This window comes from Ceratotherium simum, chromosome 6 (assembly GCF_057802395.1).
Source record: "Ceratotherium simum simum isolate JZ-2026a chromosome 6, ASM5780239v1, whole genome shotgun sequence".
NCBI classification, from domain to species: Eukaryota; Metazoa; Chordata; class Mammalia; order Perissodactyla; family Rhinocerotidae; genus Ceratotherium; species Ceratotherium simum.
This window is the reverse complement of record NC_141905.1, coordinates 30,834,334-30,849,675: the sequence shown is the minus strand read 5'-3', so window position 1 is coordinate 30,849,675 and position 15,342 is coordinate 30,834,334. Positions and strand designations below refer to the sequence as shown.

At 53.5% G+C, this 15,342-nt stretch overlaps 1 protein-coding gene across 5 annotated transcripts in view; it reads left to right on the top strand.

Moving 5' to 3' along the window:
* PALD1 (phosphatase domain containing paladin 1) overlaps positions 1–15,342 on the top strand; it is a 93,474-nt gene that overhangs the window by 61,543 nt on the left and 16,589 nt on the right. For all 5 annotated transcript variants that reach the window (XM_087432073.1, XM_087432072.1, XM_004427022.3 and 2 more), the window contains 12 exons: positions 110–185; positions 935–1,086; positions 1,440–1,539; positions 1,750–1,854; positions 4,016–4,111; positions 4,548–4,676; positions 5,167–5,283; positions 5,366–5,521; positions 5,850–6,032; positions 7,175–7,315; positions 7,492–7,563; positions 9,822–9,962. In XM_087432073.1, coding sequence (XP_087288199.1) covers positions 110–185; positions 935–1,086; positions 1,440–1,539; positions 1,750–1,854; positions 4,016–4,111; positions 4,548–4,676; positions 5,167–5,283; positions 5,366–5,521; positions 5,850–6,032; positions 7,175–7,315; positions 7,492–7,563; positions 9,822–9,962 — 1,468 coding nt within the window. The remainder of the gene's footprint in view (positions 1–109; positions 186–934; positions 1,087–1,439; positions 1,540–1,749; positions 1,855–4,015; positions 4,112–4,547; positions 4,677–5,166; positions 5,284–5,365; positions 5,522–5,849; positions 6,033–7,174; positions 7,316–7,491; positions 7,564–9,821; positions 9,963–15,342) is intronic.

The following is a 15,342-nucleotide window of genomic DNA, read 5'->3' as shown; positions in this document are numbered from 1 at the left end:
CAGCCTCAGTTTCACCGTCTGCAGGTTCACACACCCCATGGGATTGCCGGGTCGGGGGATGCCCGGGGTGTGTGGCCTGCCTGATGGGCTGCTCCCCCTCCCCTGGCAGGTACCACCGCCTGCCCCTGCCAGAGCATGGGGCCCCCCTGGAAGCCCAGTTTGATGCCTTTGTCAGTGTCCTCCGGGTAAGTGGGGGCGGGAGGGGGTGGTGGGAGCACGGGGTGGGGGCAGGTGTCTGGAGGGTGGGTCTGTGTCTAGGCCCTGTCTCCATGGAGATGCTCAGGGCGGGTGTAGCCTCCAGCCTTCCTCAGAGGAAGGCCTAGTTCTGTGTTGTGTATGGGGTCGAGTGTGTCAGGTGTGTGTGTGTCTCTGTGTGTGGGGGGTGTACACGTCTGTCTGTGTACGTGTGGGTTGTGTGTGTCTGTGTGGGTGTGTACTTGTACCGGCTCTAATGACAGAGCTCAGCATTGACCGTCTGGAGGACGACTCTGGCCGTGGCTTGGCTGCTCATTGCTGTGTGATCTTGGACAAATCTCCTAACCTCTCTAGACCTCAAGTTCCTCCTTTCTTTCTTGGAGCTAAACATTCTCACCCTGTGACTCTTCAGGTGACATTTTCTGAGTCCTGGTGGTGTTTCTGTCCCACCCCTTCAGGAGGTCACCAGTTTAATTTGCATCTCGCATGGGGTGTTAAATAGGCCTTGTCTGCTCTGAGTCATTGTCACTTCCAGGGCTTCCTTGAGCTCCCCAGGGCTGGGGAGGTGGAGCCGATCAGCTGTGGGTTTGTTGACAGAGGCCCAGCTGCCTGTCCGGCCCCACCTTACCTCAGACCGTGGGGTGGGAGTGGCCGATGTCATGATCCCTCCCCCGACTTGGTCCTCAGTCGAGGGGTTTCCGGGTCACACTTTTGCCTGATATTCATGGTCCTTCCCCAGGAGACCCCCAGCCTGCTGCTGCTCCGCGATGCCCATGGGCCTCCCCCTGCTCTCCTCTTCAGCTGCCAGACGGGCGTGGGCAGGACCAACCTGGGCATGGTCCTGGGTACCCTCATCCTGTTTCACCACAGTGGGACTGCCTCAAGGCCGGAGTGAGTGGCCTGGGACCCAGTGTCCCAAGGGGCTGCGGGGATGAGGAGAGGAGGAGACGGGGCTGCCCCAGGATGCTGGGGACTCGTCAGGAGCCCAGAGCTGGAAATAGGGCACCTATGGTTCATTTCCTGGTTTCCCACAGACTTGCTGGGTGACCTGGAGAAAGTTTCTTTCTGGGCCTCAGTTTCCCCAGTGGGGAAAACGCCCCTTGCCTCCCTCAGCGTGATTTGGAAGGAAGACTTGGAACCTGTGGTCTGGTCCCTCTCAGCAGCCATACGAATGGGCGAGAGTTGACAGCAGGGCCGTGCTAGAGGCCTTTGGGAGCACTGATTACTGCCCCCTTCCTTGTCAGGGCTGTCCCCTTGCAGACCAAGCCACTCCCCATGGAGCAGCTCCAGGTGATCCAGAGCTTTCTCCACACGGTGCCACAGGGAAGGAGGGTGGTGGAGGAGGTGAGCGAGGGGGCTGGGCTCGGAGCTGGGGGCGGGGCAGTGGAGGGGCTGCTCCCTGCTCCCTGGTGAGGTCTCTCCCTCCCCAGACACCCCCCTTCTCAGCCAATCATTTCTCTTTCCCTTGCTCTCTTGTATCTCCCACCATCTTTCCTCGGCCCTGCTCCCACCTGGCTGCTGTCCCCTCCTCCCTGCCCTGGTCCCTGGCCCCAGGTGGACAGGGCCATCACCGCCTGCGCAGAGTTGCACGACCTGAAGGAAGAAGTCTTGGAAAACCAGAGGAAGCTGGAAGGCATCCGGCCGGAGAGCCCGGCCCAGGTGAGGCACGGGAGCTGCTGCTTTTGCCCGAGCCCTGCAGCCGAATTTTCTTAGGCCCCTTGACTGGCTTCTGTTGGACTCAGTTTTCCTGGTTGCTTCTTCTCCTGTGAGAAGAGCGGTTTTCAGAGGAAGGGGCGATAGGGAAGCTGGGCCTGCAGGAAGGAATGACGAGGAAGGGGGAGGTGTACTTTTCTGACCAGGTCCCCTTGCTGCAGGATAAACAGGAGGGAGGAGGGGGCTGCTGGCGGGGCGCTGGGGGCCTCTGCATCCAGACACTTCCCAGACTGCTCATGGCTCCCCTTGCAAATAAAACCCTTGGTGTTTTGGGAAGGCCGGGGTTTGGTCCAGCTGGCCGCTTCTGGAAGAGAGATGGGCTCTGCACTGTCTCAGCAGCCCTGTCCCACCTCTGCGAGGTCCCACGAGGCCTCTGTGGAGAGGAGCTTGGCTTGACAGTGTTTGCACACCGTGCATGGAAAGAATCTAAAGCCCGCAGAGCCTTTTTCTTCTTTAACACTTTAAAAAATGTCTTTTAAAAGCAGTATTATATTATGGAAAATTGAGAAATTAGGGAAGAAAGGAAAATAATCACCTGTAATCCCAACACAGCTGCTGTGAGCATTTTTTGGGCCGGTTGCCTTCATTTTTTATGTTTTTTGTGTTCCTGTGTAGTTTGCCCCAAGCAAGGTTTGCATCCTGCTTATTTTCTTTGACCTTGTCTTTCTCAGGCCATTCCCGGTTGTCACTGAGATTTTACTGGCTACGTGACTTAGACCCGTTGCGTGGTTCAGCCATCACTGGCCTGGTAGGCTGAGCGTGGGCTCTGGCCTGACTGCCTGGGTTGCAGTCCTGGCTCTGCCACCTACAGGTGTGTGGACATGGGCAACCTGCCTAACCGCTCTGTGCCTCAGTTTCCCCACTTGTAAAATGGGGCCGCTAATAATAACTACCCCATAGGGTTGTTGTGAGGGGTAGGTGAGCTAAGATCCATAAAGCACTGAGAAGGTCTCCCTGGCATGCCACCTGCCGTGGTTTACTAAACATGCCCCTCTTTTTGGACAGTTGAATCACCTCCAGTTCCTCATCAGTGTAAATACTTTTGCATTGAGCTGCTTCATGAAAATGAGGCTTTGTGCGTTTAGCATTTTTTTCCTTAGTCTAGATTAGGGGTTGGCAGACGATGGCCCGTGGGCCGAATCCAGCCCGCCACCTGTTTTTGTAAATAAGTTTTACTGGGACATGGTCTTGCCCATTCATTTGTGTACCGTCGATGTCTCTCTTATGCTGCAGTGTCAGAGCTGAGCAGTTGAAACAGAGACTGTGTAGCCCGTAAACCTAGAATATTTACTGTCTGGCCTTTTATGGAAAGAAAAATTGGCCGACCCCTGGCCTAGATTCCTAAAGATGGAATTAAATTTCATCAAAGGGCATGACCTTTCTTTCAGGCCTGTATGAATCTCACTTGTCCTCCAGAGGGTGGTACTGACCCAGCAGGGAACCCTGAGATCCAAAGGTTGAGAGGGACCCTTGGGATTAAACCCTCTTTGACAGCCCCCTACCCAGAGGGTGCTGGGCTGGGGTTAGGACGGTTGTTTGGGGATCCAGCTCTCTTTGCCATCAGCTGGGTGACTTTGAGCAAGTCACTTCATTTCTCTGAACCTCAGTTTCCCCTCTGTAAAGCAGGAGTAATAATTACGGTCCCCACGGAGCACTGTCGAGAGAATCTTTCTGTTTTCTTGGGGGAGAGGGGGTCACAGCTCCTAAGCAAGGGCCTCTGGCTCAGGGAAGGGTGTTTATACACTTGCTGCTCCAGCGCACTTTGTGGGCAGCCCTGCAGGGTGGGTGGCATTGGAGCAAAGCGGGGAGCCCCAGCCTGCCTCTGGGCGCAGAGCCTGCGGGGGAGGCAGTCCCTGTGCGGAGAACTGTAGTGCCTGCTGGAGGCACCAGCAGCTCTCCCCGCACCACGGATGAACCGCAGCAAATGGGTAGGGTTAGATACTTGGAAGAACTTCCAGCCTGCCAGAACTGTGTTATGAAGGGGGGATTAGGTTGTCTTCTGGGGATTTCTGAGGCTTAACTCCTGCCCTTCCAGGGGTGGGGACGGGGTGGCCTGAGCAGCCCCATCTTGAGCACTCTGCCCTCCTTCCTATTCCCCTCGTCTCAGGGAAGTGGCAGCCAGCACAGTGTCCGGCAGAGGGCGCTGCAGAGCCTGGAGCGATATTTCTACCTGATCCTGTTTAACTACTATCTCCATGAGCAGGTGGGGCAGGGATGCGCAGACCCACGCCCCCTTTTCCTGGGGCCCCTCCTGCCCTCCCCACCGCAGTGACTGGCATGGGGTCGTTGAGGATCCTCATGGACCTGGGGAGAAGGGTGGACACATGTGTGTTGGTTCCAGAGGAAGGTGGGTGTGGGGGAGGCAAGGAGAGACCCAGATAGAGGGGTGGTCTCTGAGCACGTCAGAGAAAGGGTGGCCCCTCCTCTCCCTTCCCTGGGCCCTGGGCTCTGTAGCCTTAGCCAGGGCATCAGGGCCTGCAAGGATCTCACTGTGGATGTCCTGGTCCTCTCCCCTGCCCCCTCATCCCTTCCCTGGCTGTCATGGATGACTCTTGGGGCTCCCCCACCAAGGGGCAGGCAGGGAGAGTTCAGGATGGCCCTGTGCCCCTGAACTTTCGTCTTTCTGCCTCGGGCTGCAGTACCCGCTGGCCTTTGCCCTCAGTTTCAGCCACTGGCTGTGTGCCCACCCCGAGCTGTACCGCCTGCCCGTGACACTGACCTCAGCGGGGCCTGTGGTCCCCGGGGACCTCATCACCAAGGGCTCCCTGGTGAGTTGGCTGGCAGGCTGGGGCAGTGGGAGTGGGTGTGGGCCGTCCGGGGGCCAGTCGGCCGCTGGTTCCTGCGGGGTTGGTTTAAGCATTGCCCTTATAGGAGGCAAAGGGATGTTGGCCTGTGGCGGGTAGAATCCTCCTGTGAGCGAAGTGGGGTTGTTCTCAGGCCCCAGGAAGCATTTGCAGCTTTGGCCGCTGTTCTAGTGTCCTCTCCTCAGTCTCAAACCAAGTGCTCTGGGCAGGGAGTCAGAAGACCTGCTTCCACTGTCTTTGCCACCAGCTTCGCATCTGTGAGCCTCAGCGTCCTCGTCCGGAGAGTGGGCGCCATCACTATTCTCCTTGCCGGGGCGGTGATGAAGCTCCAAGTGTCCAAAAGTGCTTTGTAAACTGTAAAGTGCTGGTCCCGTCCCTCCTCTGCCCAGCTTGGGCTGGGCTCTGAGCCTCTCACTGGCTGCTGTGGGTCCCAGGCTTGCTGCTCTCCCCACAGGGGGCCGATGATCTTGTCTCCCCGGATGCACTCAGCACCGTCAGAGAGATGGATGTGGCCAACTTTCGGCGGGTGCCTCGGATGCCCATCTATGGCACGGCCCAGCCCAGCGCCAAGGTGACCACCCCAGGGGGCCTGGGTCCACTCGTGGGGCAGGGGGGCGGGGAGCCCTTTCACTGGCAGCCCTCCTGTCCCCCAGGCCCTGGGGAGTATCCTGGCCTACCTGACCGACACCAAGAGGAAGCTGCGGCAGGTCGTGTGGGTCAACCTGAGGGAGGAGGCCGTGCTGGAGTGTGACGGCCACACCCACAGCCTGCGGTGGCCTGGGCCCCCCATGGCCCCTGACCAGCTGGAGGTGAGGCCTGCCTGCCTTCTACACACCCAAACCTTGGAGGCCTTCTGGGGAATTGGCCTGGGAGAGTCTTCAGAAGGTCCCGTGCTCCCGTTATACAGAGGGGGAAACTGAGGCCCCAGGAGGCGCAGTCTCTGGGAGCAACTGGATCAGGACTCCCATTCGGACCACCTGCCCGGCTCTGGGTCTGGTTATGAACCTGGCAGCTTGGGAAGGGGTAGAGACGGGCCAAGAAGCCAGGACTGGTCCTGGCCATGGCAGGCTCTGGTCTTTCAGGGCTGGCCTGGAGGCACCCTCAGCGGCCTGAGCCCTCTGTCCCCTGCTCCTCTAGAGCCTGGAGACCCAGCTGAAGGCCCACCTGAGCACGCCGCCGCCCACCGTGGAGGGCCCACGGGCCCCCCGGTTCCAGACGTGCCTCACCATGCAGGAGGTCTTCAGCCAGCACCGCGGGGCCTGCCCCAGCCTCACCTACCACCGCATACCTGTGCCAGACTTCTGCGCCCCCTGCGAGGAGGTGAGGGGCCGGGCAGGCCGGGCTTCTGGGGCGGGAGCAGAGGCTGTCCTCGCCTCCCCTCTGGCCCGGGCCTCGGCTATGGGCCTGGCTCCAGGAGCAGAAAACCAGCCCACTCCTCTGAGGGGCAGAGAGCTTCTTCCACAGGGTGTCAGATGTGGCCCCGGGTGGTTGATTCACATCCCTTCCAAGCTTGGTGTTTGCACGTGTGTGTACATGTGTGGTTATTATGTGTTGTAGGTGTGTGTAGGGGTGAGCATGTCCATGGTGTTTATGGTGAATGTGTCTGTGGGGGGAATGTTTGGAGTGGGTGTCGTTGTGGAGTGTGTGTGTGTGTGTGTGGTGCACACGTGTGTTATTGTGGAGTCTGTGATGTACATCTTGTCTTTAGTGGGGGACACGTGTGTGGAGTTGTGTGGTGTGGTATGTGTATGGGGTTTGTGGAGGAGGGTGTTGTGGAGTCCTTGTGTGTGACAGGGGTTTGTGTCTTTGTGCGTACATGGTCTGTGTGTCTTTAAGGTATGTGGATATGTCTGTGTGGTGTGTGTGCGTGGCATGTATTGTGTAGGGTTGCTCTGTGCCAATATGACATGTTGGTTGTGTGGGTGACGTGTCTGTGTGGGTCTGTGTGGGGAGTGTGCTGTGCTCCGTGTGACAGGTGGTGACAGAATTATTTCCTGCCTCGCTTTGCCAGGTGGGTCCCATTGCCCAGTGTTTGTCACTCCCTGGTGGCCGAGAGCTGCAGGGATCGACTGGAGTCGGGACCCTGCCCTCAGTCTGGGACCTGGGTTGGGTCCAGCTCAGGGGGGCAGCAGGGCCAGGGGGTCCATGCACAGCCTCGGGGCGCAGCACATGGGGGTGGCGTACCCATGTGCATGTCCTGCCTGGCGGATAGTGGGCAGCAGCAGGCCCAGGTGTGGATGTGTGTCTGCTCACACATCCGGTCCTGGTGCCCGGGGTGGGGGGTATGGCTGTACACGGGGGTGTGGCTGTTTCGTGAGTTGAGTGTGAGCATGCAAGGTTGTGAGCCTGACGCAGAGCCTGGCACGGAGCGAGCATTCCTGGGACAGCTACCGGGGTGGCCATTTGGAAGGTGGGCCACATTGGGGGCACCCACTGACTCAGACCTTGGTCTCCCCACCCAGGATTTTGACCGGCTGCTGGAGGCCCTGCGGGCTGCCCTCGCCAAGGACGCAGGCACTGGCTTTGTGTTCAGCTGCCTCAGCGGCCAGGGCCGGACCACGACTGCCATGGTGGTGGCTGTGCTCACCTTCTGGGCCAACCAAGTATGTGTGGCCTGTTGTGTGTGCCCACAGGCAGGGTGGGCACTCGGTCCCTGGGGCACGGCTAGGGCAGGAGGGAGTGGGGGGCAGAGGCGGTGCCTAATGTGGTCCTGGAGCCCCTCCCATCAGTCCTGGGCAGAGGACAGAGGGGCTCCCATCCCAGCACTGTCCTCCCTCAGGGCTTCCCCGAGGTGGGCGAGGAGGAGCTCGTGAGCGTACCTGATGCCAAGTTCACCAAGGGCGAGTTTGAGGTGAGTATGCCCTGTGGGGTTCCCGGGGGACACCCAGGGGAGGGGATTGTCAGAGCTCTTCTCAATGCTGTCACCTTCTTCCACCTCGTCATGTCAGTACTTCCCTGTTCCCATTTCACAGGTGAGCAAACCAAGGCACAGGGCCCTGGCAGATGGCCATGGGAGAAAGGGGGGCTGGACCGCCCCACCCCACCTGGCCCTGCTGCTGGGATGCTTTGTGTCCTGGGTGAGGGGGCCTCTGGCCACCATCTTGTCTGGGTAACGTTGACTGCCTCACAGGCACCTGGGACCCAGCTGTGGCTGGTGACCTTGGTGTGGGGCCTGGCCCGCCCCCATTTCAGTCCAGGGCACTGTAAGGACAGCCACCAACATTTCCGATTTAGTCACCCAGGTTTCATGTATCTGCCGTGCGTCATCTTCTCAGACACCTGTGAGTAGGTGGCAGTGTCCCCATCTTACAGAAGGGGAATGAGGAACTCACAGTGGCTGCCTGGTGTCAGCGTTGTGGGCGGCTCCTGCCTACCTGGCCAGCCTCGCCACGTGCCCCGCCCCTCCCCTCCCTGCTGTCCTGCCACCCTTGGCCTCCATGCAATTCCTCGGACTCTCCAAGCTCTTCCAGCTCCGGGGCCTTTGCACCTTTGCGTATGCTGTTCCCTCGCCCTGGACCTCTTCTCTCTTCCTTCTCCTGGCTGATTCCCTGCTGCTTTTGTTTTTTGTTTTTTTTTATTGTAGTAAACTATACATAAATAAGATTTTCCACGTTAACCATTTCTAAGTGTACAGTTCTGTGGCATTAAGTACATTCACATGATTGTGCAACCATCACCATCATCTACAGAACTTTTTCATCTTCCCAAACTGGCTGTGCCCCTTAAACACTAACTCCCCGTCCTCCCTCCCCACCCAGCCCCTGGGGACCACTGTTCTACATTCTGTCTCCATGGATGTGACTTCTCTAGGTACCTCGTATAACTGGGGTCATACAGTATTTGTCCTTTTGTGTCTGGCTTATTTCACTTAGCATAATGTCTTCAAGGTTCATCCATGTTGTAGTATGTGTCAGAATTTCATTCCTTTTTAAGGCTAACATTCCGTTGTCTGTATACAACACGTTATGTTTATCCATTCATCTGTCGATGGACACTTGGGTCCTTTTCACCTTTTGGCTATTGTGAACAGTGCCACTATGAATGTGGGCGCACAGATATCTGTTCATGTCTCTGCTTGCAATTCCAGAGGTGGAATTGCTGGATCATATGGTAATTCTGTTTAATTTGGGGGGAACGGCCATGCTTTTGCACAGCAGCTGCACCATTTTACATTTCCACCACCAAAGCACAAGGCTTTCAGTTTCTCCACCGCCTTGTCAACACTTGTTATTTTCTGGTTTTTTGATAATAGCCGTCCTAGTGGGTGCGAAGTGGCATCTCCTTGTGTTTTGATTTGCATTTCCCTGATGATGAGTGATGTTGAGCATCTTTTCATGTGCCTGTTGGCCATCTGTATATCTTCTCTGGAGAAACGTCTATTCAAGTTCTTTGCCCATTTTTGATTTGGGTTGTTTTGTTGTTGTTGAGTTATAGGAATTCTTTATGAATTCTGGATATCAGTTTCTTATCAGACACGTGATTTGCAAATATTTTCTCCCGTTCTGTGGGTTGCCTTTTTGCATGGTCGATGGTGTCCTTTCATACAAACGTTTTTAATTTTGATATTCAATTTGTCTGTCTTTTCTTTTGTGGCCTGTGCTTTTGGCATCACATCCAAGAAGTCTTCGCCAAATGCAATGTCATGAAGCTTTTCCTCCTTGTTTTCTTCTAAGAGTTGTGTGGTTTTAGCTCTTATGTCCAGGTCTTTTTTTATACTTTTTATTTATTTATTTATTTTTCCCCCCAAAGCCCCAGTAGATAGTTGTATGTCATAGCTGCACATGCCTCTAGTTGCTGCATGTGGGACGCAGCCTCAGCATGGCCAGAGAAGTGGCGCGTCGGTGCACACCCGGGATCCGAACCCGGGCCGCCAGCAGCGGAGCGCACGCACTTAACCGCTAAGCCCCGGGGCCGGCCCTCTTACGTCCAGGTCTTTGATGCATTTGAGTTAATTCTGCATGTGGATATCCAGTTTTCCCAGCACCATGTGTTGAAATGGGTCTTGAGGCCGGTGTGACCCTCCGTATGGGCTGAGCCTGTTGCTGGGTCTGGAGGCCCCACCCGCCCCCTTGGTCTGCTCTCTGCTCATGCCCCCTCCTCTGGCCCCAGGTGGTGATGAAGGTAGTGCAGCTGCTGCCTGATGGGCACCGTGTGAAGAAGGAGGTGGATGCGGCCCTGGACACGGTCAGTGAGACCATGACGCCCATGCACTACCACCTGCGGGAAATCATCATCTGCACCTACCGCCAGGTGAGCCCGCCCATGTGCACAGCCCGGGGTGTGGCTGCCTGGGTGTCGGGTGATGAGGGGGTGGGACCCTCATCGGTTCTCGGTAACTTTGTCACCTTCTGGAAGTGGTGGTCATCCCTGAAATGGAAGCTTGCCCAGCTTCTGGAGTGCGTGGTGGGGTGTGTGCAGGGAGGATGTTCAGAGTATTGAACAGCTGCTGTCCCCGTCAAGGATGTGGCCCGTCAGAATGATCACCTTATCTAGACCCCTGTGGTGCCAGGCTTTACCCCTCCGCTTAGTTGCTGGGTCCTGGGAGGCAGGGTCCGGTTGGCAGGTGGGCCCCTCCAAGGCCTTGGAGAGTGGTTCTTCCACAACCCGCAGGGAGGCGGTTCAGCGTTTTACCAGCTGATGCTCAGGACTACGTATGTCTGCACTGCCTGGGAACCGGGTCTGGCCCCCAGATGGACCTGCTCAGTTAAAAACTGTTTTTGAATAACTCATTAAATTATAAAAATCAGAAGGTTTCTATAAAAGTCCAGATTTCATATAAAAATCTGGATTTTCAGCCTATCTAGAAAAAAATGTGCCCTCCAGTTCGTCATAGTCCCTGGGGCTCTATCACACGTGGCCTTCCTCGTCCAGTCATGTGACCCGCTGGGCCGCTCTGGGCGTTGGACTTTGCGTCCTCTGGTCTCTGTGTGGAGCACGCTGACGTGCTGAATTCTGTTCTCTGGCCCAGTGAATTTGATTGGCTACTGGGACAAAGGAGGGTGCTAGAGTGGGAGGGAGCAGCCGTGAGGGGAATGGGGGGCTTCAGGAAGGCTGTGCCTGAAGTGAGTGAGCACCCCCATGGGTGCTGACCTTGTGTTCTCCGCTGCTGACCCAAGGATGGCTTCTGCCTGTGGACCCTGCAGAGAGGGGGCTGTTCAAGCCTGCCCCGTGCTCCGCCTGTAGCCGTGTACACGTTGGTGAAATGCCTGATCCAGGCCAGCGTTTGCTCAGGGTCGCGGATAACACCATGATTGGGCAAAGGGTGGGTGCTTGGCTGGAAGCAGGGCGTTGGGGTCAGGCTGTGCGCAAGATCAGAGGTCAGTTGGAAGGGGAGTTTGCAGAGATTAGGAGGCTGCAAAATGTGGGGTGGGGAAGATGGTTAAGGGGTTTCAGAAAGTGGACTTTGCTGAGCTTTGGAAGATAGACAGGTTTTCCCAGGGCCAGCAGCTAGATTGTATCCCCTTTTGAGTTCCCTTTGGGTCCCACTCACATGGGGATACTGCCACCAGGTGGCAGTGATGAACTAAGAGACGCTGAGAGGGCAGAGAACTGAGGCTTCCAGTTCTCTCTGTAGCTGGAGGCCCAGGTAGTTGAAAAGGGATCCTAGCCCTGCTTCAAAGCACCATAGGTCCCCCACCCCACACTGGCCACGCTCTGTCAGAGTCCCCCTCCCCATGCCCTTACCTCGAGCCCTGCTAGCTCTTCACTGCCTTCAGGCATTCCAGGTATCCCACCCCTGCCTCCAAAGCTGACAGGCCCTCCTCTCCCCTGAGCTCTGCAGCCAAACCTGTCCATGTGAGGCACACAGAGAGTGGAGCAGGGAGCATTAGGGGGATGTGAGCTGTGGGGAGAGAGGCGAGGTTCCCCAGAGCTGGCCTTGAGCAATCCCAATATAATGAGAGCCAGGGGAAGGCACTTCGGCGGGAGGGACTGCATGGGCGGAGGCCAGAAGGCTGGAAGGTGCAGAGTGAGTTTAGAGGCAGGGAAGGTGCTGTGGTGCCCACGAACACCGTTGTGTTGGAAGCTGTCGGAGAGGAAGTCGGGTGGGTAAGTTGGCTCCACTCCACTGCAGTGAGGTGGGAAGGGGGGTGTCGTTGGGGCTGTGTTTAGCAGTGGTTACTCTGGCTGCCTTTGGGGCGTGGGGTGTTTTAATGAGAGGAGGGAAGCAGAGCCAGTGGAGGACTCTCATCCCCTCCCCACCAGGCCCACCTGCCCCCATTCCAAAGCCCAGGATGGTGCTGATCTCTGCAGCGAGAGGATCGGGATCCCTAAACCCCATCTCTGGGCTCTGTGGAGGTGGGGTGGGGGAGTGCAGAAGCAAGATGTAATGTCATTCCCCACTATGGCCACCAGGTGGCCCCAGTGAGCAGAGCTTGGGCCGAACTCCTAAAGGGACTGCAGAGCAGAGGGGCCTGAGACACCCTCTAATCCAGTATTCTCACGCTGGCTGCATCATAGATTCACCCGGGAGCTTTGAGACGTACCTATGCATGAGCTCCATCCCCAGAGAGCCTGATTTAGTTGGTCTGCTGGGGGGGGGGCTCGGGCATAGGTCTTTTTTAAAGTTCCCCAGGTGATTCCAATGGTTGAGAACCACGTGCTCTAAGTGAGCTTCAGGTGAGCTTCAGGACCACCTGGAGGGCTGGTTACAGTGCAGATTGCTGCCCCCCTTGAGTTTCTGACCCGTAGATCTAGATATCTAACGAGCTCCTGGGTGATGCTGCTGCTCCTGGCCGGGGCCACACTGGGGATTCAGCCGTTATAATGTCTTGTCCTTTCACTCTCTTTTTTTAAATAAAACAGCTTTGTTGAGATATAGCTCACATACCATACGATTCGCTTATTTAAAGTGTGTAATCTAATGGTTTTTAGTACATGCAGAGTTGTGTAACCATTGAACATTGTCATCATCCCAAGAAGGAACCTCATACCCATTAACAGTCAGTCCCCATTGCCACCTTGGCCTGGTCCTAGACAACCACTAATCTACTTCTGCCTCGATAGATTTGCCTATTCTGGACATTTCCTATACGTGGAATCACACACTATTTGGTCCTTTGTGACTGGCTTCTTTCACTTAGCATAATATTCTCAAGGTTTATCCACATTGTAGCATGTATCAATATTTCATTCCTTTTTATAACTGAATATTATTCTATTGTATGGATATACCATATTTTGTTTATTCATTGGTTGATGGACATGTGGGTTGTTTCCACTTTTTGACTGTTATGAGTGTAATGCTGCTGTGAACATTTGTGTACAAGTTTCTGTGTGGACATGTTTTCACTTCTTTTGGAAATATACCTAAGAGTGGACTTGCTGGGTCATATGGTGACTCTAGGTTTAACCTTTTGAGGAACTGCCAGGCTATTTTCCAAAGCAGCTGCACCATTTCCCATCCCCATCAGCAGTGTGCAAAGGGTCCAGTTTCTCCACATCCTCGCCAACACTGGTGACTGTCTTTTTTTTTTTTTTTATAATTTTTATTTATTTATTTTTTTCCCCCAAAGCCCCAGTAGATAGTTGTATGTCATAGCTGCACATCCTTCTAGTTGCTGTATGTGGGACGAGGCCTCAGCATGGCCGGAGAAGCGGTGCGTCGGTGCGCGCCCAGGATCCGAACCCGGGCCGCCAGCAGCGGAGCGCACGCACTTAACCGCTAAGCCACGGGGCCGGCCCTGGTGACTGTCTTTTTTGATTCTAGCCATCCTAGTGGATGTGAAGTGATGTTTCATCATGGTTTTGATTTGCATTTCCCTTATGACTAAAGATGTTGATGATCTTTTCATGAACTTATTGGCCATTTGTGTATCTTCCTTGGAGAATGTTTTATTCAGATCTTTTGCCTATTTTTAAATTGGTTTTTTAAATCTTTTTATTATTTAGTCATAGGAGTTCTTTATATATTCTAAATATTCTTATATACTCTAGATACAAGTCTCTTATCAGATATATGATTTGCAAAAATTTTCTCCTATTCTTTGGATTGTCTTCACTTTCTCGATGGTGTCCTTGGAAGCACATACATTTTTAATTTTGATGATGTCCAACTTATTTTTTCTTTTGTTGCTTGTGCTTTTGGTGTCATGCTTAATCTAAGATCATAAGGATTTACCCCTTTTTTCTTCTAAGAGCTTTATATTTATAATCTTTCATTTAGTCTTTGATCCATTTTGAGTAAATTTTTATATACAGTGTGAGGCAGGGGTTTAACTTCATTCTTTTGCATGTAGATACCCAGTTGTCCGAGCACCATTTGTTGAAAAGATGATTCTTTCCCAATTGAATTGTCTTGACACCCTTAAAGAAAATCAATTGACTATAAAAGTGAGGGTTTATTTCTGGACCCTCAGTTCTATTCCACTGATCTGTTTGTCTGTCCTATGCTAATCTACACTGTCTTAATTGCTTAGTTTTGTAGTAAATTTTGAAAGTAGGAACTGTGAGTTCTCCAACTATGATCTTCTTTTTCAGAATTTTTTTGGCTATTCTGGGTCCCTTTCATTTCCATATGCATTTTAGGATCAGCTTATCAATTTCTGTGAAGAAGCCCGCTGAGATTTTGGTAGGGATTGCGTTGAATGTATAAATCAATTTGTGGAGTATTGCCGTCTTAACAGTAGTCACTCTTCTGACTCGTGAACATGAGATCTCTTTCCATTTATTTGGGTCTTTAATTGCTTATGTGACGTTTTATAGTTTCCAGAGTGCAAGTTTTACACTTCTTCTGTTAAATTTATTCCTAAGTATATTATTTTTATGCTATTGTAAATGGAATTGATTTCTTAGTATCATTTTTTAGTTTGTTCGTTGCTACTGTGTAGAAATGCACTTGATATTTGTGTATTGACCTTCTGTCTTGTAACTTTGGTAGACTTGTTTATTGGTTCCAATAGGGTTTTTTTAGTGAATTCTTTAGAATTTTCTATCTACAAGGTAATGTCATCTGCAAATAGAGATAGTTTTACTTCTTTCTCTCCAATCTGGATGCTTTTTATTTAATTTTCTTGTCTAATTGCCCTGGCAAGATCCTCCAGTCCAATGTTGAATGGAAGTGGCAAGAGCAGACGTCCTTGTGCTGTTCCTGATCTCAGGGGAGGAGCGTTTGGTCTTCCACCATTGAGTATGATGCTGCCTGTGGTTTCATAGATACCCTTTGTCAGGTTGAGGGTGGAAATACCCTTCCATTTCTAGTTTGTTGAATGTTTTTCTTGTGAAGAGATGTGGAATATCGTCAAATGCTTTGTCAGTGTCTATTGAGATGATCATGTGGTTTTGCCCTTTATTCTATTGGTGTAAAACATATTATGTTCATTGATTTGGGATATTAAAGCAACCTTGCATTCCTGGGATATTCTTTTTTCATTAATTAATTATTTATTTATTTTGAGGGAGCTTGGCCCTGTGCTAACATCTGTTGCCAATCTTCCTCTTTTTCTTTTTTCTCACCAAAGCCCCAGCACATAGTTGTGTATCACAGTTGTAGAGTAGTAGCTCTTCTATGTGGGACCCCGCCTCAGCATGGCTAGATGAGCGATGAGTAGGTCCGCGCCCAGGATCTGAACTGGTGAACCCCAGGCTGCCGAGGTAGAACCACCAGGTGCATTCCTGGGATAAATCCTACTTG